The 21,055-nt window shown below is 50.7% G+C and overlaps 1 protein-coding gene across 5 annotated transcripts in view; it reads right to left on the minus strand.

Moving 5' to 3' along the window:
- Positions 1-21,055, minus strand: part of MAP4 (microtubule associated protein 4) — a 151,083-nt gene that overhangs the window by 74,979 nt on the left and 55,049 nt on the right. For all 5 annotated transcript variants that reach the window (XM_066313195.1, XM_066313220.1, XM_066313212.1 and 2 more), the window contains exon 4: positions 20,240-20,305. In XM_066313195.1, the coding sequence (XP_066169292.1) occupies positions 20,240-20,305 (66 nt within the window). The remainder of the gene's footprint in view (positions 1-20,239; positions 20,306-21,055) is intronic.

The raw sequence follows: 21,055 nt of genomic DNA on the forward strand, positions 1-21,055 counted from the left end.
ACAGGGAATGGCTTCCACTGGTGAGATGGGATATTGGGAAGGAATTTCCAGCTCTGAGGGTGGGGAGAGGCTGGGACAGAATTCCCAGAGCAGCTGGGGCTGCCCCTGGAGCCCTGGCAATGCCCAAGGCCAGGCTGGAGACTTGGAGCAGCCTGGGATGGTGGGAGGTGTCACTGCTTGGGCTTGTTGGTTATTTTTTTTTCAGCCAAGTGCTACAACTAAGACACTTCTGTTTCACTTGAGGTTCCCTCCTAAAGCCATGATCCCTCTGCACATCCTTGGCAGGGAATATTTCAATCCACAGCCAGGCAAAACCCCCCCAGACCCGTTCAGCAGACCCAGGTGATGCAGAGAACATCCCCTGTGGAAAACCTGTGGGCACCCTGCCTGAAATGAGTGAAGCTGAAATAGCATCAGTTCTGAGGCAAAAGAATCCCAGTGAGGAGTGGAATCTTGGAATTTTGGAATCATCCAGGTTGGAAAAGATCTCCCACCCTGTGCCCAATCCTCAGCCCAGAGCTCTGAGAGTTGGAGGAAATACATCTGTGGGCTCACACAGTCTGTGTCTGTGTGCAAACCTGGAGATACAAAATGCTGACCTAAAAATACCATCCAATAGGACAGACACTGTTGAGAGAGAAATGGAATTAAAATAAGTTTCAAATAGACTGGATACTTTAGAGAAACAGAACTAGGAAAGGGGCACTGTAGTAGGATTCATGAGGGGTTATTTGAGATGATTGGTTTTAAGGCATTAACAGCATTTTGTGGCAAAAGCTGATAGGCCAAGAAGCTCTTAAAATGTATTGAAATTAAAAACCAGTTTGATTCTGATTGTGATAGCGTAAATTGTAACATCTGTTATAATTTTCATCTCACCCTTCACATGAGACTGAAAACGGAATAAAATATTTTTCATCTCACCCTTCACATGAGACTGAAAACGGAATAAAAAACTTAAATCACGTCTCAGCTGCCCCACCTCTGAGTCAGAGGAAGGCAGAATCCAACAAGTGCCACCTCCAGGTGCTCCTTGGACATCTCCAGGGATGGGCAGCCCAAACCTCCCTGGGCAACTCCAATGCCTGACCACCCTTTCCACGGGGAAATTTCCCCAAAATCCAACCTAAACCACCCTCTCCTCCTGTCTCTGCTCCCTGGGAGCAGAGCCCCAATTGCCCCTGGTTGTCCCCTCCTGTCAGGGAGTTTTGGAGAACCAGAGGTTCCCCTGAGCTCCAGCTGGAGTCTCCTCCTGCCTGGGCACAGCTCCTGAGCACGGAGATCTCACAGCCATGAACACACACAGGGCTGGGAGTGATGTGACAAAGATCCCGAGGGACAGAACCTGGGTGTAAAATCAGGGTCACCCGCAGTGCCATCACATCTCCCCCCGAGCTGGTGGTGCTTTAACGCCCCCCTGACTTCCAGAGCAGGAGCCCCAAGGAGCTCTGGGGGGACTGCAGCCCCTCCACGGGCACCCCAGCCAGGGACAGCGTGTCCCCTGTGCTGGCAGCACAGAGCAGTGACACTGCAGTCTGCAGGGCTGTGACCCTCAGAGCTGTCAGCCCTGGTTGGGAGCAGGGAAAAGGCGATTTCCCCTGAAAGGGCTGTTACCAAATTTAACCAGGGAATGCTGCAGTGGAAACTCTCCACGCTGAGCTGCTCAGTGGGACACAGGCTGAGCACTGTGACCGTGCTCCACTTCAGGGACAGGGGCAGGAGGAGTGCAGGACACTGCAGGGTGGAAGAACCAGCAAAGGACTGCTCCAGCAAAGGTCACTGCTGAGCTCGGGGCTCAGAGCCCTCCAACAGGGACACAGAGACACAGGGACATAGGGACACAGGGACACAGGGACTGCCACCCTGGAGGGGACTGCAAGGCAGGTCTGGGAGTTCCCTCCCTGCAGGGAAATGGAAGCAGTCTCTAGGACAGGGACACAGACGCCTCCTGAGCCTCTGGAAAAGGTGGGGAGGTGTTGGAGTCCAGGACATCCCCTTGGATGGCCTGGGACCTGAGGAAAGGAGTTTGAGCCCTGGACAGGGGGGTGTGGAGACAGTCCAGGGCTCAGAGACCTTGGCACAGAGCCCAGGGAGACACCGGGTTTGATTTTGATCCATGGGAAAAGCTTTCAACATTGCAGAAGTAATTACAAACTTCCAGGATGTGAAAATTGTAGTCTAGCACAGTAGATGATGTAGAATTTAATAGTTTTAGAATTTTTAGAATAGAAGTAAATGGGGACAAGAGGGTGGAATTTGGGTGGTACCTTATGTACTTCTCCTTCTTCCTCGTCCTCCATTTTCTGGGGCGGTGATGGCACAAAGTAGTTAGAGTGGATTGGACCAAAGTAGAATGTCACTTCTGGTGTGGGCACTGGGCATTGGCACAAAATAGTAAATAACCAGTACGTAATAATCTGTATAAATGTTAGGGGACATCCCATCAGTGGGCTGTCACCTCGTGTCCCAGCTGCTGTCCAGACCTTGGCTGGGAGCAGAGAAAATTCTGAGATACCAAATAATAAACAACGCGAGAAACCTGAAAACAAACCTTGAGGACTCTGATTTTTACACGGACGCGACTCGGGGCTTTTTAGAGGGCCAAGGACTTTAAAGCACCTAAAGCTGGGGTGAGGAAACCCCCTGACAGGGAGGGATGAGCCAACCCCACCAGGGACACAGCAGAGGCAGACAAGAAAGGCAGCCACTTGGAAGCTGAGCAGGAGCTGCTGTAGTGGAGCTGAGAGGTGACACTGTGCTCTGACACTCCCAGGTGCTGGTGCACCCCTGGGGCTCAGAGGATTGGCACAAGTTGTGCATTCCAACCCCTGGCAGTGCCCAGGGCCAGGCTGGACAGGGCTGGGGACAGCTGGGACAGTAGAAGGTGTCCCTGCCATGGCAGGAGCCCTGGAAACTCCTTTCCCACCCACATCATTCCATGATTCTGTGATCCTCCCCTTGCTTAGCCAGGGGCCCAGGAACACCCTCCAGCCCAGCCAGGATTCTGGGCTGGTACCACACACAGCTCAGAGACTCCTGAGCTGCAGCCTGGGCTGATGCCAGCACCTACAGAGGGTTCAGGACACCAAAAACACAGAGGAGCAGCCAAACAACCAGACACAGCTCAGAGACTCCTGAGCTGCAGCCTGGGCTGATGCCAGCACCTACAGAGGGTTCAGGACACCAAAAACACAGAGGAGCAGCCAAACACCAGCTGCTGCCAGGCTGCACACAGGACTGGGACGTGCAAAGTGCCTCCTGCTCCCAGGAAACCCAGGGCTCACAGAGCAGATTAACAAAAAAAAAAAAAACCTGAGGAAGAAAAAGCCAGCAAAATTCCAGAAAGAAAATATCAAAATATCTCCTTATCTCCTCCTTCTCCTATTTTTTTTTTTTCAATCAGGGCCAGTGAAGAAAACAAAAATAAGTGAAAGCAGCACTCACAGTCTCTGCTGGGGATCACGAGCTCCAAGTGTGCTCCTCTGAGAGTCAGTATTTACAGGACCAAGGAGAAGAGCAAGGTCCACACATCAGCTCACTTGATCCACTAAAAGCACTTGTCAAGGGTTATTCAAGGCACAAAACTCTGCCTCTTCTCCAAATTACAGCAAATAAAACACATGAGGAAAAGACCCTCAGTGCCCCACGCTGGAGCTACACCTCATCTGCTGCCTCCTCACACTTTTATCACTCCAGCTGCTTCTTTCTGCTTGTGGCATCACTCGTCCTGATAGCTCTGAATGAAAGAGGTTATTAATAATAACCATTAATAATGCTGCACACCCCTAGCCCAGGATGGTGCCTGCCCTCTCCATCACCTGAGAACATCCATCCCCATCCCAGAGCTGCCCTGGCTCCTGGCCCTGGTCTGGATGCAGCCAGTGCTCTAATCCTTCCCAAAGGCTAAAAACCACAACTAAAGCAGGCAAAGGGCTGAACCTTCTGTGCATCACTTTCCCCTCCATCTCCCTTCAGGAGTTTTCTTCCAGCCTTCTCTTAGCTCTAAGAAACTGGAATTCCTCTTCTTTTGACTCCTGCACTTCACTGCTTGTAAATCACTGTGCACCACAATCTGAGGAGTTCTTAAATCTCTCCAGCTCTAAGTCCTCACTTCCATTTTTATTAATTTCCTCCTTTTTTTCCCCAGACTCTTAAAAGCATTTGACACAGCCTCCTTGGAAATGCTCTGTGAATGTCTTTCCTATCCAGACAAATCACTTCCCTCCATCAGTTTTTTTCAGCACTTCACCTTCCCAACAGGTTTAACTCCTGCCATCCCTGACTGCCAAGATCAGTTTAAATTTATTGCCCTTTTTTCCCTCCTGCTCATGTTTTTATTGCCCCAAAACAGCCAATTCTCTCATATTCCTTGTTCCCCACCTTTTCTCATCCAGGGAAACCAGGCAACAGCTCCAGGATTAACCAGGTTCAAACCATCCCAAGTCTTCAGTTCAGGTGGGGAGCCAACACTTGTCCCCAAGAGCTGTCACTGAGGGAAGCCCCTCTGAGGACCAGGAGTGAGTTATAAATATGTAAGGAGTGTGGGAACTCTGGAAAACATCCCTGTAACTCTGCCCCACAGGTTCCACCCCCCCGTATCAGGAATTGCAGCATTTGATTGCCGCTCGAAATGCAAAATGCTGCATTTCTTTCGACCTACATATTTGGGCACTTTCACTCTGCCTCACACGAGATGGAGAGGAGCCATTGAGAAGTGACAGTATTTACTGTCACCCCTGAAACATAGAAACACACACATACATCTCTCTGGAGACACTCAGATGTATTTTTTTTTCTCCTCCTTCCTGGATCCCATCTGCGAGTGCACGGCCACAAAGCTCCCCCTCCACGTGCTGCTTGTGCAGAATGAGATGGTGATCATGGAAATAAGGGCTTAAAATAGCAACTTTTCCCTTCAGCACTGGAGGGCTGTTTGTTTGTGGCTGTGATTCCAGCAGCCCCTGTTCACACACACACACTGCCCTGACCTACTTTCAGCTTTCCCCACGCAGAGGCAGCGAGCTCACAGGAGGAATCAGAAGCAGTCAGGAGAAATCTCTCTGCCACGTTTGTAATAAAGAGTTTTATGGCCATTAATTCCAGCTAGTGTCAAACTAATGACACGAGGGACATCAAAGCATGAAGCCATTTACATAATACCAGAAGAATCTACAATTCTATTACTGTTTATTCAGGCAGCTTCTGCTGGAGAACGAGGAAGATGACACGCTGTCTTGTGCTCTTTTGAAATCATTCTAATTTACAGCCCTGCAGAGAGGCAGCCAGTTTTCTAGGAATTCTTTAATTCCTCACTAAGGACTTGCTGATGTTTTGAAACAAACCCTGCCGATTTTATTTTCCTCTGCAAATCTAGGAAAGGAAGCGCATTCCTTCCCGGGGACCAGCCCTGAGAGCTTCACCCTGCCATCTGAGGGATGCTGGTTCTACGGGAGCAGGGCTGTCTCTGTGGGAGCTGCCAGCCAAGCAGCACAGACATGGGATGGAGGGATAAACCCAGGAATTAGAGCCTGGTTTGGTGCTGTGGTGCTGAGCTGTCTCACCTACATGGAGCTGACAGCGGGGGCTGCGCCGCGCTTTGACGGTGACACGAGCCGACGTTCCCGAGACTCTGGAGCTGCTCCCATCCTGGGCAGCCTCAGCACTGCTCATCCTGCAGGGCTCAGGCAGCCCAGACAGTCCCCAGGCTGGGGGACAGCACAGCACAGCTCACACGGTGTCACAGCACAGCTCACACGGTGTCACCTTCAAAGCCAACACGGAGCAGAAAGTGCCACCGACACCGGCAGGACAGGGATGCTGCAAGGAAGGGTCTGGGGATAGTGGGGTCACTCCCAAATCCTCAATTCCCACCCTCCAGATATGGCTGGGAACTGGAATTCACCCCCAAAAAGATGAGCACTGCGAAGAGAATCCCTGAATGGGTTTGGGTGTGCGGGGACCTTGAGGATCACCCAGTGCCACCGGGGCAGGGACACCTCCCACTGTCCCAGTGTGCCCCAAACCCCGTCCAGCCTGGCCTGGGACACTGCCAGGGACAGCCACAGCTCCTCTGGGAATTGCAGCCCAGCCCCTGCCCACCCTCCCAGGCAGGAATTCCTGCCCAAAATCCCACCTGGCCAGTGGGAGCCATTCCCTGTGTCCCTCTATCCCTTGTCCCCAGCCCCTCTCCAGCTCTCCTGGAGCCCTTCAGGCACAGCTCAACCTGCTCTTGCTCCAGTTGCCTTCAATTCATTGAATTTTAATGCTGAACCCTGATTTTAGCAGGACTGGAGACCCCCCTGGGACAGTAAAGTAGCACAGGACTGAGAAGGTGAAAATCTGATCAATCCCTGTGAGCAGCAATTCTAAAATCACCCCAAGAAACACCAAGTGCCAGTTGAAACCACTCATCAGCTCATTTAGATTAGATTTAGATTTAGATTTATGTGGTTTTAGCTGGAAGTCTGGCCAGGTAAATCTCACCTTCCTCAACTCTCAGCTACAAAGTGGGGCAGATGACAAAATTCTGATTTGCATCTTTCCAGGATTATCAGGTTCCCATTCCTATTGAATCTGAGATTGTCTTTAGAGATCTCTTTGATCTGGGAATACAGAACTGCACAAAAGCACCTGAAACTTCAGTGATACACACAAAATAGCAGATTTTTCTTTCTATTTTTAAAGCAGAATCAATAATTTTGATTGAAAGATTGAGACCTGGAGCCCCTAAAATCTTGCAGAACTGCCCAGGAGTGACATTTTGAACGAGCTGTTTGCATCACTGGCCAACAGGAGAGTGTGAATGGAGGAGATGGAACATCACAGATTTTCCAGGCAAAGCAGGGAAGGCTTGACAAAGCTGAAAGCAAAAGTATTTTTATCTGTAGCCAGGGGAAATGTTAGGGAAAGTGGAGACACAAGGAAATGACACCAAGGTAAATAAAGAGTTGGCTAAGTGACAAGTGGCAAGGCAATGTCAAAAGGGGGAATTCTCTTCCTGGAGGAACATAACCAGTTATTTAAGTGTGAAGATCAGAGCTCCAAAACAATCCCTGCTTAATGTTTTCATTCTTAATCCTAGAAATCAAAAAAAGCTCCGATGAAATGGAGCTAAAAGTCTCTTTTCTCAGGAGAAAATAATCTGCCTGCACATCTGAGGACTAAGTGAGCAGCCCAATTTCTGTTACCTGAATGGGCTGGAGGAACAGATCAGATGCTGCTGCCCAGTGATCAGAACCCCCCTGGAGTTTGATGATCCCTGGATTTCCCTTCCAACCCAGGATATTCCCATTTTATCATTCCTCTTGGCAGATTCCCACTCCCCAGCCCAGCACTGGGATGGGAAGATTTGGAAGCACAAAAGCACAAAATTGGGCCCTAATTAAGGCAGAATTGGTGGAATCCTATCAAGAGGCAGAGCCCTTCATCCCTCCTCCTGTGCCAAAAGCCATGGGCAGGAGTGGGACAGAGCTGAGCCTGAGTGCTGTGCTGGCAAACACTGCCACATCCCTGCTCCTGCTGCTCCCACTGCCACCTTGGGGAGTGACAATTGGAATGGCTTAGGGAAGGTGAGTTGTGCTCCCAGCCTTCCCACTAACTCCCCATGAGATCCCAGTTTCCCACCCAGCATGGTAAGCTTTCACCTGCACGGGTTAAAAAGGACCCCAGGTTAAAAACAACAAAAAATGTTGTTTTTCAGTCCTTTGGTCACCTCTGAGGGAACTCCCAAGCCCCTGAAATCCAAGTCACTGCTGAGTCCCCAGGAGTTCAGGAAGAACAGTGAGTTTGGCCACAGTCTGGTTTTTCAGGAAGCCAAATTGAGGGTGTGGGAAGCACAACTTGACAGAGTCACAGACTGTGCTGAGCTGGAGGGGACCCACCAGGGTCCCCAAATGCCACCTCCCGACCCTGAGCAGGTTGAACTTGGCACAGAGAGCCGCAGGAGAAGAGACAAATCTTCTCTTTGAGACACATCAAACCTCCACAGCTCCACAGCTCCCTGCCAGGAGGGGACAGCCAGGGGGGATTTGGGATCTGCTCCCAGGAACAGGGACAGGAGGAGAGGGAACAGCCCCAGGCTGGCCCAGGGGAGGTCACAGTGGACACCAGCAGGAATTTCCCCGTGGAAAAGGTGCTCAGACCTTGGCAGGGGCTGCCCAGGGAGGTTTGGAGTGCCCATCCCTGGAACACCTTGGATGTGGCACTCAGTCCTTTGGGCTGGGGACAATCTGGGAACTGGGGACAGCTTGGACTCAAAGACTTTGGAGCTCTTTTCCGACCTCAGCAATCCCAGGATTCAGCCAGATGCAGTGTGCCCTCACTGAGAGGAAGAAGGTTAAACAGCATCCTAAGTTATATGACAGGACTAAATCAAACATCCCTCCCAGATATTTTTTTGGGGGGTGGTGAACTGTGTTTTGCCCATGTCCTGCAGTCTCCTGTCACTTCTGTGCCTTGCAAAGTCACTTCTAATTCCAGAGGTGCCTCCAGCACCAATTGTCCACACAAACAGCCAGTGCCCTGAAGTTCCAGAGCTGTTCCCAAGGGAGCTGTTAATCCTGCACTATTTAGCAGGAATTGATTAATGCCAAGAGAAACAGGGATCCTGCCTGCTCACCTCCAGGAGGGAGCTGTTCTTGCCTCCCACTGCTGCCAAAATGAAGGGACAGGTTTATGGGAAAAGCCTCCAGCACACAGAAACCCCAACCCCACCTCAGCTGCTGCAGCAGGGAGGAGCAGCTCTGCCCTTCTGAGGTGAGTTTTTAGCCATGAAAGGAAAACCAGCAGCACTTAGTCAGCAAAACCACCCCACAGAGCATCTCCCACCACTGCCAAGGGCAGGGGCTGCAGCCAGGAGAGGGGAGGGCTCCCAAGGGACCAGGCACAGCTCCCTGGGCTGGGAGGGGACGAGGATCCTCAGCATCTCTCACAGGTCATTTCAGTTCTGTCACTCCAGAAAGCAGCACGGCTTTCCTGCCCTGACACTCAGCAGGAATTCAGGGAGGTTTTATGCCACACTTGCCAAGAGCCAGAGCGTTTCAGACACACCAACTCCACACTGGGTGTTTCACGGGTCAGAGCTGGAAACTGGCTGCAGAAACTGCACCAAAACAGCAGCCAAAAGGGGAGGTTACTGCTGAGGATACATGTCATTTATAGCTCAGTCCTGCTCATGCAGCACTGGGGTGAATTTGCCCAGCCCTCTCTCCAGGGAGAGCAGTTCTGTGGGGTTAAGGAGGAGGCATCACAGCTTTGCTCAGCATTTCACAGTTTCCCTCTGCACATTCCAAAGCTGCTCCCAGGGGTAGATCTGCTCTCAGCCCCAAGCACCAAAGAGCTCCTGGAGCAGCTTCCCAATATCCAATACATTCCTTAACTATAACATTTCCTTTTTCCAATAAAAAAAAAGGTCCCATTAATCCAAGATTACCCCTGGAGCAAACCCACCCCGAAACCAGAACGCTGGATAACAACAGCTGGGGTGCAGCTAGAAAAGATAAAATGCACAATATAATCAGCCTTACCCTATTTGCAGTGATGGGACTGAACTGGAAGAAGATTAAAGAGCTCAGGCCTTCGAGGGAGCCACGAGCAGAGGCAGGATTAGGGAAGTTTCCTATCCCAGGGTTCAGATTTAGCCTGTGTCACACGACCTCCCAAAGCCACTCTGCCAGCCCAGCACAGCACTCTTCCCCAAGCTTTTGTAAGCAGGATCAAACCCCCACCCCAATCCCTGCTTACAGGCAGAACCCCGGCTCCAGAGGAGGAATAAAAGGTGGGGAAGTGGAAAAGGGAGAGGAGCACAACCCCACCTTCCTTAGGGGGCTGCTGTGAACCCAACCATGAGCCTCACCCAGCAAAAAGGTGATGATAAAATGTTTAGACTAAGCTTAATTTTTGTGTCTTTTACACAAAAGTAAAAGCTGGTTATTTTCCTTTCACAAGCCTCTCACTGGAATCCCCTACATTTAATCTGAATGATCATTGCAAAGGGCTACTGGAATAAGCAAGGGAATAAACACCAGGTTGTTTCAGGCACTGAAGAACGAGGGGGAGAAAAGTATGGTTTTTTTTAAGCTGCAGTTAAGTTCCAGAGAGACAAATTCAAGGCAAATTGGGTCCTGTAAGTGCAGGATAACAGCAGGGCTCTGGGGGAGGAGCAGTGAGGGTCAGCAATCCTCATCCTGCCTCTGTCCTACCTGCCTCAAAACCTCCTGGAAACACCAAGAGTTTCAAAAGGCTGGGTCATTATGTGCCCAGAAACATCCCAGATCCACAGAAACACAGGTCTGAGAAGAGTTCACATTTTGCAGGAGGTCCCAACCTGCCCAGTTCTGCAGCACCTCCCCAGACAAGGTGATTTAAATGCACTAATAACACATCAAAAGCAAGGTACAAGCTCCAAAGTTCCTGGCTGGAATATTTTAAGTCCCAGCTACTTGCTCAGGCAATTCAAGCCTTGGAGGACCAAAACCTGCATTCATTCACTCAGCTGTCAGATCCTTGCTAGAACAACTCCTGAGCACGCTGCAAAACAGAGAGGGTTTGTATTGCCAGTTTTTAAAGCTCCCTAAGCCTCCCTGTTAAGCTTTTAATAGACTTCTCGACATATGTATGACTTCATTATAATCCTTTTAATTTCCTATTCCATGAGCCAAGGCGGGGACATCCCACCTCTGAAACAAAGTCTCAAACACAAAAAAAAAGAAAAGAGTCGGGCAGAAAAAGAAAAGCAAAAGCCAAGGAAGCACCATCTGAGAGAGACTCGGTGTGAAAACAGCATTTTGGACACAGAAAAGGGCTCTGCTTTTCCTTACAGCCACCAGAGGAGCTCCCAGTGCATTCCCAGCAGCTCCAACACTCAGTGTCTGTGCTGTGGGGCAGCCTTGGGGACACATGGTGACACTGGGACAGCAGAGAGTCAAAAATCCCCAAAACCTGCCCCCTGAAAAACCTGCCTCTGAAAAACCTGCATCCTGAAAAACCTGCCTCCTGAAAAACCTGCCCCTGAAAAACATGCCTCCTGAAAAACCTGATTCCTGAAAAACCTGCCTCTGAAAAACCTGCATCCTGAAAAACCAGCCTCCTGAAAAACCTGATTCCTGAAAAACCTTCATCCTGAAAAACCTGCACCCTGAAAAACCTGCCCCTGAAAAACCTGCCCCTGAAAAACCTGCATCTTGAAAAACCTGCATCCTGAAAACCCTTTATCCTGAAAAACCTGCCTCCTGAAAAACCTGCCCCTGAAAAACCTGATTCCTGAAAAACCTTCATCCTGAAAAACCTTCATCCTGAAAAACCTGCACCCTGAAAATCTGCATCCTGAAAAACATTTATCCTGAAAAATCTGCATCCTGAAAAACCTGCCTCCTGAAAACCTTCATCCTGAAATATCTGCCCCCTGAAAAACCTGCCTCTGAAAAACCTGCCTCCTGAAAAACCTGCCCCTGAAAAACCTGGATCCTGAAAAACCTTTTATCCTGAAAAACCTGCCTCCTGAAAAACCTGCCCCTGAAAAACCTGCCTCCTGAAAAACCTGTCCCTGAAAAAACTTTATCCTGAAAAACCTGCCCCTGAAAAACCTGCCTCCTGAAAAACCTGCATCTTGAAAAACCTTTATCCTGAAAAACCTGCCCCTGAAAAACCTGCATCTTGAAAAACCTGCCTCCTGAAAAACCTGCCCCTGAAAAACCTGCATCTTGAAAAATCTGTCCCTGAAAAACCAGTCCCCTGAAAAACCTGCATCCTGAAAATCTGCCTCTGAAAAACCTGCCCCTGAAAAACCTGCCCCTGAAAAACCTGCCTCCTGAAAAACCTGCCCCTGAAAAACCTGCCCCTGAAAAACCTGCCTCCTGAAAAACCTTTATCCTGAAAAACCTTTATCCTGAAAAACCTGCCTCTGAAAAACCTACCCCCTGAAAAACCTTTATCCTGAAAAACCTTTATCCTGAAAAACCTGCCCCTGAAAAACCTGCATCCTGAAAAACCTGCATTCTGAAAAACCGGCCCCTGAAAAACCTGCCTTCTGAAAAAACTTTATCCTGAAAAACCTGCCCCTGAAAAACCTTTATCCTGAAAAACCTGCCCCTGAAAAACCTTCATCCTGAAAAACCTTCATCCTGAAAAACCTGCCCCTGAAAAACCTGCCCCTGAAAAACCTGCCTCCTGAAAAACCTGCCTCCTGAAAAACCTTTATCCTGAAAAACCTGCCCCTGAAAAACCTGCCTCCTGAAAAACCTGCCCCCTAACTCCCAGCATCTCCATCCCTCATCCCAGAGCTCTGTTTCTCCACACCACAGAACTCCAGGATGGTTTGGGTTGGGAATTATGTTCAGCTCACCCTGCTCCAGCCCTGCCAGGGGCAGGGACACCTCCCACTGTCCCAGGTGCCCCAAGGTGGCCACCCCACCTCCCCATTCCCCCACCCTCAGCCTGGCAGGAGCTGCAGGGCAGGTCCCTGCTGTCCCTGGGGACAGGGAGAATTCCCTGCAGCACTTTTCTCCAGCGGCTGCTGCGACAGCAGCAGGGCTGGGGCCAGCACAAAAGCTCCCTGAGCACGTCCTTCAGGTAACAGAAATGAGGGATCAGGGATTCATGGCATGGGAAGAGACCTCAAGGACCACCCAGTGCCACCCCCTGGCATGGCAGGGACATCTCCCACTGTCCCAGGTGCTGCCAGCCCTGTCCAGCCTGGCCTTGGCACTGCCAGGGGGACAGAGGAACCACAACTGCTCTGGGCACTGTCTGCTCTTCCCAGGGTTTATCAGCCCTTCAACCCCTGGGAAATGTCTCTGTTCTCTTTGAAGGGCTCAGGAGCAGCTCAGGAGCTGGGATTGTGCAGCTGCTCAGCTCCTGGGCTGTAGGAAACCACAAAGTCCTCATCTGAAAGCACATCAGGACCTGCAGAAAAGATTAAAAAAAACCAACAAAACCTCATCCCAACACTCCCCCTCCAGGAGCTGGGGCAGCTCCACATTCCCTGGAAGGGCTCTGTCCTCCCCAGGGCCAGGGACAGAGACCTCCCCGGCTCTGTCACATCACCTGCCCCCCAAAACCACCACCCCAAAGCCCAGGGAGACTCACACAAACCCTCTGAGTCACGGAGGAGCTCAGCCAAGCTGCTGAATTATTCACTTGGCTGCTGTTTTTAGACTGGAGGCACAGGAAACGTGAACTCCCCGGCAGGGAGCATGGCTGGATCCCCCTCTGAGGAGCCTCCAAAGCTCTGCCTGAAGCCCAGCAAGGAGAAAAGGCTCTGTAAATAAAAAACCTGCACCAAGAGGGACATACACAGGCAGATAAAAGAGCAAAGCCTGCAGAAAAGCTCCGAGAGGAAGAGCACACCTCTGGGTGTCCTATTTACAAAATGCTACACGGAATAAACAGATCTTGGGATGGTTTTGTTGGGGTTGAGTTGGGGTTTTTTTATGCTTTTCTCCTACAAATCACCCTCCTCAGGGCTCTGCATCCCTTCATTCCAGCCTGGATCTGTGCTTGGGGTTGTCCCAGCCCAGGGGCAGAACCTGCAGAGGTTGGCACAGTCCCACCTCTCCAGCCTGACCTGATGTTTTAGCTTTTGTATTTTCCAGATTCTGTCCTGCACTGGTATAAAACTCTGAACTCCATAGAAAGTGTTAGCAAGTTCTCCCAGTTTAGTCAGACAAAACAATCCTTTTCCAGCCCCAGAACCAAGGACACCATTGCAGCTCCAGGCCCAAACAGTACAAACAACAGAGAACTGAGGAGAGCAAACCAGGAGGATGGGACTTCATCACCTGAAGCTGTAATTGGACAATTAACCCCAAGATGTAAATGGACCAAAACTTGTAAAAGTGTGAAAACTCATGACCATGGTCCACCTTGAGTGGAGCCACAGCCAGGCTCTTGTACTGCCCAAGGTGCATCCTTGGAAGGCTTTTAATAAATCCCTCCTTTATCCCTTTAACTCTGTCCCAGGTCAGGGCCCTGTGGATGTCCCATCCCCTCCCTGTGACAGCACCCAGGGCTCAGTGTCACCAGCAGAGTGCCCAGGGTGTCCCAGTGCCCCTGGCACCCACAGCGAGGCTGGTGCCACCCTGAGCACCTCCTGTCACTGCTCTGGGACCCCAAAGCAGTGAGCACAGCTGAGTGTGACCCTCCAGCCCCTTCCTCACGCACCCAGTGCTCCATCCAGCAAACCCCTGCCTCTCCACCTTGGGGACAAGGATGTGTGGCACAGAGTCGCTTTGCACAACATCCTTGTCTCGGAGGGACAAGTTTCCAACCTCTGTGCAGACAGCAAAGATTCCAGTTCCAGCCATTTCCCCCTTGCAGCAGAGCAGCTGACCCAGCACATTCCCTGCCCTGGCAGCAGCAGCCCAGAGAGTCTCACCACAGAACAACTCGGGAGGGGTTAGTTTGAGACGTTTATTAGGGAGATTTATTCCACAGCAGTTACAGCTTCACATCATACACAGCGTTGGAATGAATAATTCAGCATGGGGGGGTGACAACAGACAGGGGTGTTAGAGCACAGCAAAGGTCCAGCATCACCTCCAAGGGCTGCAGGAGAGCAGGGAGAGCAGAAATGTGACACAGGAACAGCCCTGGGGCTCCCTGCTCGTGGGGCTGCACAAGGACACACACAGCCCACACTGAGCCCTCCCCTGGGACAGAAGGTTTTCCAGGAGGGATAAAAGATCCAACACTCTGCACAGACCCCCCCCTGTTCCCTACATCCCTCCTGGATCCTGCACCTCTCACCCAGGGCTTGGGGCAGTCCTGGAGAACACCCAGCTCAGAGCCCAGAGCTGGCACTTCACACCAACAGGGACACACAGGGGTGACACTACGGGGTGCCATGGGATGGATGATCCATGTCCCTGCTCTGCTGAGCCCACCCAGCCCCACCCCACTGACTGGGCTCCCAAACTGCTCTGCCCACCTCACTTTGGCCACAAGTCCCTCCAGCCAGGGCTTTAGAGCATTGCTGCCTTTCAGTAAAGGAGAGCGTCCCTGGGAGTGGGCAAAACCTCATCATCAGGTAACCTGAAACTTCTATAATTCAATCTGAAAATACCTCTCAGTGTTGATTTATTCTCTGTTTCTAGGGCACAAGAGTTAAGCCCACTTTAAGGCAAAAGGTGAGAAAGAACAATTGAGGAGCCGAGTTAAAGTGATGCTGCCTTGCTTCAAAAATCACATTTTTTTTAAAAAAAATAGCTATGAAAAGGTCTCCAAAAAGAAAGCCAAGAACCTAAGAATCTCCTTTTATGGCCACAGACACCAAAAACTCAAAAGGAAACCCACCATGAAGGATCCACAGGTTGGACCTGATCTCAGAGGTCTTCCCCAAGCTGCCTGATGCTGGGGACTGCAGGGGGCTGGGAAGGAGGAGCCCAGTTTGGGGAGCTGGGAGCCTCCAGGACACGGAGTTTGCCCAGGAACAAGTGTGCACCTGGGAGGAGAAGCCACCAGGGTCACCTGCTGGGAACTGGCAGCACAAGGACATCAGCTCCTAACGAGTGGGGCACAAAGGGGTGAATTGGCACCGAAGTGGGGAGGAAAGTGCCAGGTCCTGCTGACACCAGGCTGTGACTCAGCACTGGCACTGCCACCGGGAGCATGTGAGGTCTCCCTGGGGAGCAAACAACACAGCAAGGCTGGGGAGATGCCCAAAGGACCCCTCTGGAGGCTCACTCCAGATGGGAAATCCCATTTTTATATCCTATAAATCCTCAGAGCAGCAGGGAGCAGGGCTGCTCTGGGTACCACTCACTGCCCTCACAACAGGGAAAAGCCATTTTTAGGCAAGTGAAGCTCTTGGTGGGCTCCTTTTGGCCAGTTCAGGCTGCATTTGGGTTTAACTGAATCCCTGCCATCAATCCCTGAGCTGCACAACAGCATTCTCCTCCCCCAAAAGAGTCCCTCACCTCCCAAAGCCCAGGCTGAGCCTGCCTCAGGTAAAACACTGCATCGTCTCTCTCTTATTATCTCCTCCTTTCATGTTTTGTTTCATCTGCTGATGGAAAAAAGGAGCCCTTTTGTCTTTGGAAAGCTTTGCACCTCTGTGGAGCCAGTGGGAATCCCACTGGACATGCTCCTGGAGCTCTGCTTTAGGTTAAACCTCAACCTGCTCCTTCGGGTGTCGCTGGCAATTGTCAGGATTCTTAAAATCTCACAACTCAGTCCTTTTGTTTCCCTCACTTTTAGCAGGGGCAGGTACAATCCCACCCAAGGCTGTCATTCCCCACAGGAAGCCAGAGGTGCAGAGTTTAAAAAAAAAAAAAAAAAGGCAATTTCCTTTCTTACTTCTAAGGTTTTTGGCAAGGAGTATGACAGCAAAGCCACTCCCTAAGGCAGGAATTTGGGGCTGGCTCTTTGCCTTCATACTCCTAATTATGTCAAGTGCTTGGACCCCCCAATCCACCCCTCAGACACCTCAGGAAACTTGGGTTTCTCCATCTGTTCCTCAAATCTACAAGGTGCTGAAATGCTCTGAAGCCACCCATTGGGAAGAAAAGGACCCTGGTACAGATGAGGACCTCATGTGAGAGGGTTTCACAGCAGCAAGGATCAAGGCAGGCACTCCCAAAGGCTGTGCTGAGTGTGGGGAGCAGGGGAAGGGAGCTGCAGTCATGGTGGCCCCATCCCCTATGGAAGCACCACTGGCAATTCCAAACCTTTCTCCTACGGAGCACCACGAAAACGGAGAGAAATTAAATTTAAAGGTGATCAAACGAAAAAAAAAAATAAAAATAATGGAGCTGTGGTGGTGATTTCCAACCCAGTGGCACGGTGCAGTTCCAACCCAGGGTGCACTTTTGTGCTTACACAGAGAGAGAGGAAGGTTTCAACAAGCACTGCAGAGCACGGGGAGGAGGAGCAGGATGGAGCCACCCTTTGGTTCTTCTACAGCCAAGTCCAAGGAGGTAAAGCAAGAGCTCTGTAAAATGCTGCAGGTTTTAGAAGTGTAATGGCAGGTAGAAAAGGACACTGGCCTCGTGTCAGTGGCAGCCCCAGTGTTAGGAGACAGTCTAGGCTTCTAGGAGGAGAAAATAGAAGAGAGGAGAAGAAGTAGGAGAGGGAAAGGGGATGGGGAAAGGGGCAAGAAAGCGCAGGTCATTAGTAAACATCACCATGGAGGCAGCACAACACCAACACTTCATTAGGGCAGCCAGGAGATTTGCCAAAAGCCAGGTTCCAGACACACACACACCAGCTCTGCTCTCCCAGGTGCCTCAGGAGCTGTCCCCAGGTCACCAGCAGGGCCAGGCACAGGAGAGGCAGCACCTCAGGAGGCTGCTCACGAGCACAGTTTGCTCTGAAATCCAAATATTTCTGGGAGCCAGGGGTGGCTGACAGAATTCCCAGCCTGGAGGGAAGGCCCAGCTAGGGAACTGTGAGCATCCAGCAGGGATATTCCCTAGGGAACTTCTCACCTGCCAGCAAGAGCATGAACAGCATCTTGGGCAAGAGGCATCCACATCAACCACCCTGATGGATTTCTTTCCAGAAATTTGGCTGGGCTTTATTTTTAAACATAGATTTCCTTTGAACTCTAGGCAAATATCCTGCAATGAAGAGTTGCAAATTGAAAACCAAGCACTAATTTTTGGTTCTGAACGTGCTGTTGGCTTGACCAAGCCCTCCCTAAACCTTTTTTCCTGGCGGAGGTGAGCAGTGAGCTGCCTCTCCCCCAGCACCTCCTCCCTGCAGGGATTCCAAAGCACCACGGAATTCCCTGGTCCCCAGCTGCCTCCCAGGGCTGTGCATCCCCAGGAATGCTGCTCCAAGCCTCTCCATTTCTCCTTTTAAGGAAGAAGAGGATTAGCAGCGAGCCTTCCTCGCAGGGGATGTGCCCAGCACCCAAAGCCAGAGCTCTGAGATTCCCAAAAACAAACCTCCCAAGGACCAGACAGCAACAGGCGCATCAGGCTCAGTGCTGCCAAGGACTGAGCCCTTCACAGGAGCTGCCAGCGCCCCAAACCCTGCCCTGAGCACAGCCCCACCAAATGAAACCAGTTCTGCACTCTCTGGAGGGGTTTGGGTCCCTGCCATGTGCTGCACTGAGGCTGTGTGGGACAGGCCACTGCTGCCAAAGTGCCAGGAGCTGCGGCCTCACTGATGCCAGCCCCTGCAGGCACACCCCATGTGGCTGCAGATGGCATTAAAGCAGGTCAATCAGCACCTTGTTTTATGTGATGAGTGAAGAAAAACCATCCAGCAGCTGTTTCCTGAGCTCCAGCCCAGGCAGAGCCACCTTGGGATTTACTCCTTTTTCCTCGGAGTCTGTTTGAGAATCAGCTCTGCTTTTTAAAGCTCTCCCTGTAGCTTTTAACACTGGGGGTTTTTTGTAGCAAAAAACTGAAGAATCACTGAGGTTGGAAAAGCTCAGATGGTTTGTCTGAGCATCACCCTCCTCAGTGGTGTCCTGGCTGCTCCATTTCCCTGCTCTGGGCTCCCACTGCACATCCCTAAGCATCATTTCAGCTCTCGGGCACAGGGATCCTGCTGAGAACAAAACCCCAACGCTGGAGGTGGTTTGGAGCCAGGGATGCAGGCTTTAGGCAGCAGCACCTCTTCAGTGTGGGACCAGGCAGTGCTCAAAACCATCCCTTGGTGCAATCCCACAGAGCACCAGCTCTGAGACCATCCAGTGCCAGCTGGAAATTCAGCATTTCTCCCTCCTCTGCCACGGAGAAAAACGGATACTGCAAATATTCCACAAGAAAGGGGGTGGGGAAGGAAAGAGGCCATGGAGAACTGTGTCATGGCAATCTTCTGTTACCCTGGCAAAGCTAATTAACTTGATGGCCACGGCTCCTCATCCTGACACGCTGCTCTGCCACTTTGATGTCACTTTTAGACAGGTTTGAACAAGAGGAAAAAAAAAAAAACAAAACACCACCCAACTCTACCCCACAAAGAGGGGAAGGTATTAATAAATTAAAAAGCTCCAGACACATAAAAGTATCTTTGATCAAAGTTGTTAATGTTTAGTGTGAAGAGTTAAATCTCCACAAAGCAAGAAGTGAGGCAAACAACAAAGAATTTTTTAAATACAAGCCAGAAGTTCAATACAAAAAATCCTGATGCCTTTAATTATTCACACCATAAATCTGATGGCATTTCTAGCTCCTTTGGTTATGGGTATTAAAGAAGAGGGAGGAAATATCCTCAGCAAGGTTCAGAAGTGTTCTTAATTTCAGTTTATACTGAATTATAAAAGATGCACAGCTTCCTGTTGAGTGGATTTCCAATGGCAAATGAAGCAAAAAATCAATTTTTCTACTCACTATTCACTAAGGATATGAAACTCACTCACACTAAACCAAACTCTAAAGTCCTAAAGAGGTGTTTTAATTCATCCCCATGTCCCAAATGCTCCTCATTATTTCCTGAACTGGTTTTTAATTCGGGGCTGCCCCTCTGGATTAGGAGGGACAACACTGGGAGCACCCAGACAATCTCAACAATGACCTGGGGATCATCACAAGGGGGACCAAATGAAGTCCTTCCCCACACCAGGATGACAAGTGACTCTGGAATATTCCATCCCTGAGAAAAGAGAGGTCACAATGGGCTGGGGTTTGGTAGGAACCCCAACTCCCAGTCAGAAAGGCTCCAGGGGAAGGGAAGAAGCAGTGATCACTGTTAACTGTGACTATGAGAAGACCTCAGCACTTCAGCCTGATTGGAAAGGTCAGCTCTTTTCCAGGTTCTGCACAAATCTGAAATATTGAGGCAGGTCCATCACAAGCTTCTGGCAGTCCAAACTACCCTGATGCAATGGAGAAAGGCTCCAAAGGCTCAGTGTCACCTGTGCCACTGCTGGAGCAGGTATGGGGACATGTCCATGGACGGGGAGGACACAGCTGGGTCATGGCAGTGAATAAACACTGCTCCTAAGGATGAGGACGTGGGAAAACACCACTGTGGGTCCCAGGGAACAGGGCAAGTCACAGGACAGGGGACAGTTCACCTGTGGACACCATGGACTCTCTACAAAGCCATTTTTATCAGCTGCCTTCCCAGCACTGACCGTGGACGAAGAACAGCACATCTCCAGAACCAGGTTTTACCCAAAGAAGCCGTTTGAACTCCAAAGAAAACAAAGCTCTATTTTGTTGTAAATTCTTTGAAAGCTCATAAACCAGCCCCCTGGGAGGAGTGAGGTGCCCAGAGCAGATGGATTTGGCCCTGGGGCAGCTCTGCTGCTCAGGAACAAAGAGGGCAGTGCTGTGTGCCCTGGACGTACCTGTGCCGTGACCCTGCAGCCCGTGGTCACCATTCTCCACCACCATCGGCCCAGAGGCTGAAGAATCTGCAAGAAATCAATGCAAGGGTTAAAACCAGATAGAATTCATCTTAATCAAGGTCTTAAACACAACACTGTGAAACTGCAGAATCGCTGAGGTTGGAAAAGAGCTCCAAGACTGAGGCCAAGCTTTGGTTGATGCCCACCTTGTCACTTGGTGGTGACCCTCAAACTGCCAAAAGAAATGATCAATTCCAGCCTTGAGAGCAAACTCACAGAATGCCAGGATCACTGAGGCTGGAAAAGCCCTTTGGGATCAGCAAATCCACCCTGTGCCCAGTCCCCACCCTGTCCCCAGCCCAGAGCTCTGAGTGTCACCTCCAGGAGTTCCTGGGACACTCCAGGGATGGGGATCCAAACCTCCCTGGGCCTGAGCCCCCTTTCCATGGGGAAATTCCTCCTGAAACACCACACATGGCTAAAGCAGGGATCAGGGGAGATCTACAGGAGGGTGGAAGATCATCAACTCCAAAAACCAGCACAGAAAATCCTGATCACTGTGAGATTGAGTCCATCTTGCTCTGACATTGACAGCTAAAATTGTACCCAGCACCAGGATTTACACACTGAACTAGGGAAACCTGGCAGCAGTGGACAAGGGGGGACGGTCTGTAGCTGCAGGAGGATCCATTTACATAAGATGAAAGAAGAAATTTTATACAATGAGGGTGGGCAGGGCTGGCACAGGGTGCCCAGAGCAGCTGTGGTGCCCCTGGATCCCTGGCAGTGCCAAGGCCAGGCTGGACACTGGGGCTT

The sequence above is a fragment of the Sylvia atricapilla genome, chromosome 1 (genome assembly GCF_009819655.1).
Source record: "Sylvia atricapilla isolate bSylAtr1 chromosome 1, bSylAtr1.pri, whole genome shotgun sequence".
In the NCBI taxonomy this organism is placed as follows: Eukaryota; Metazoa; Chordata; class Aves; order Passeriformes; family Sylviidae; genus Sylvia; species Sylvia atricapilla.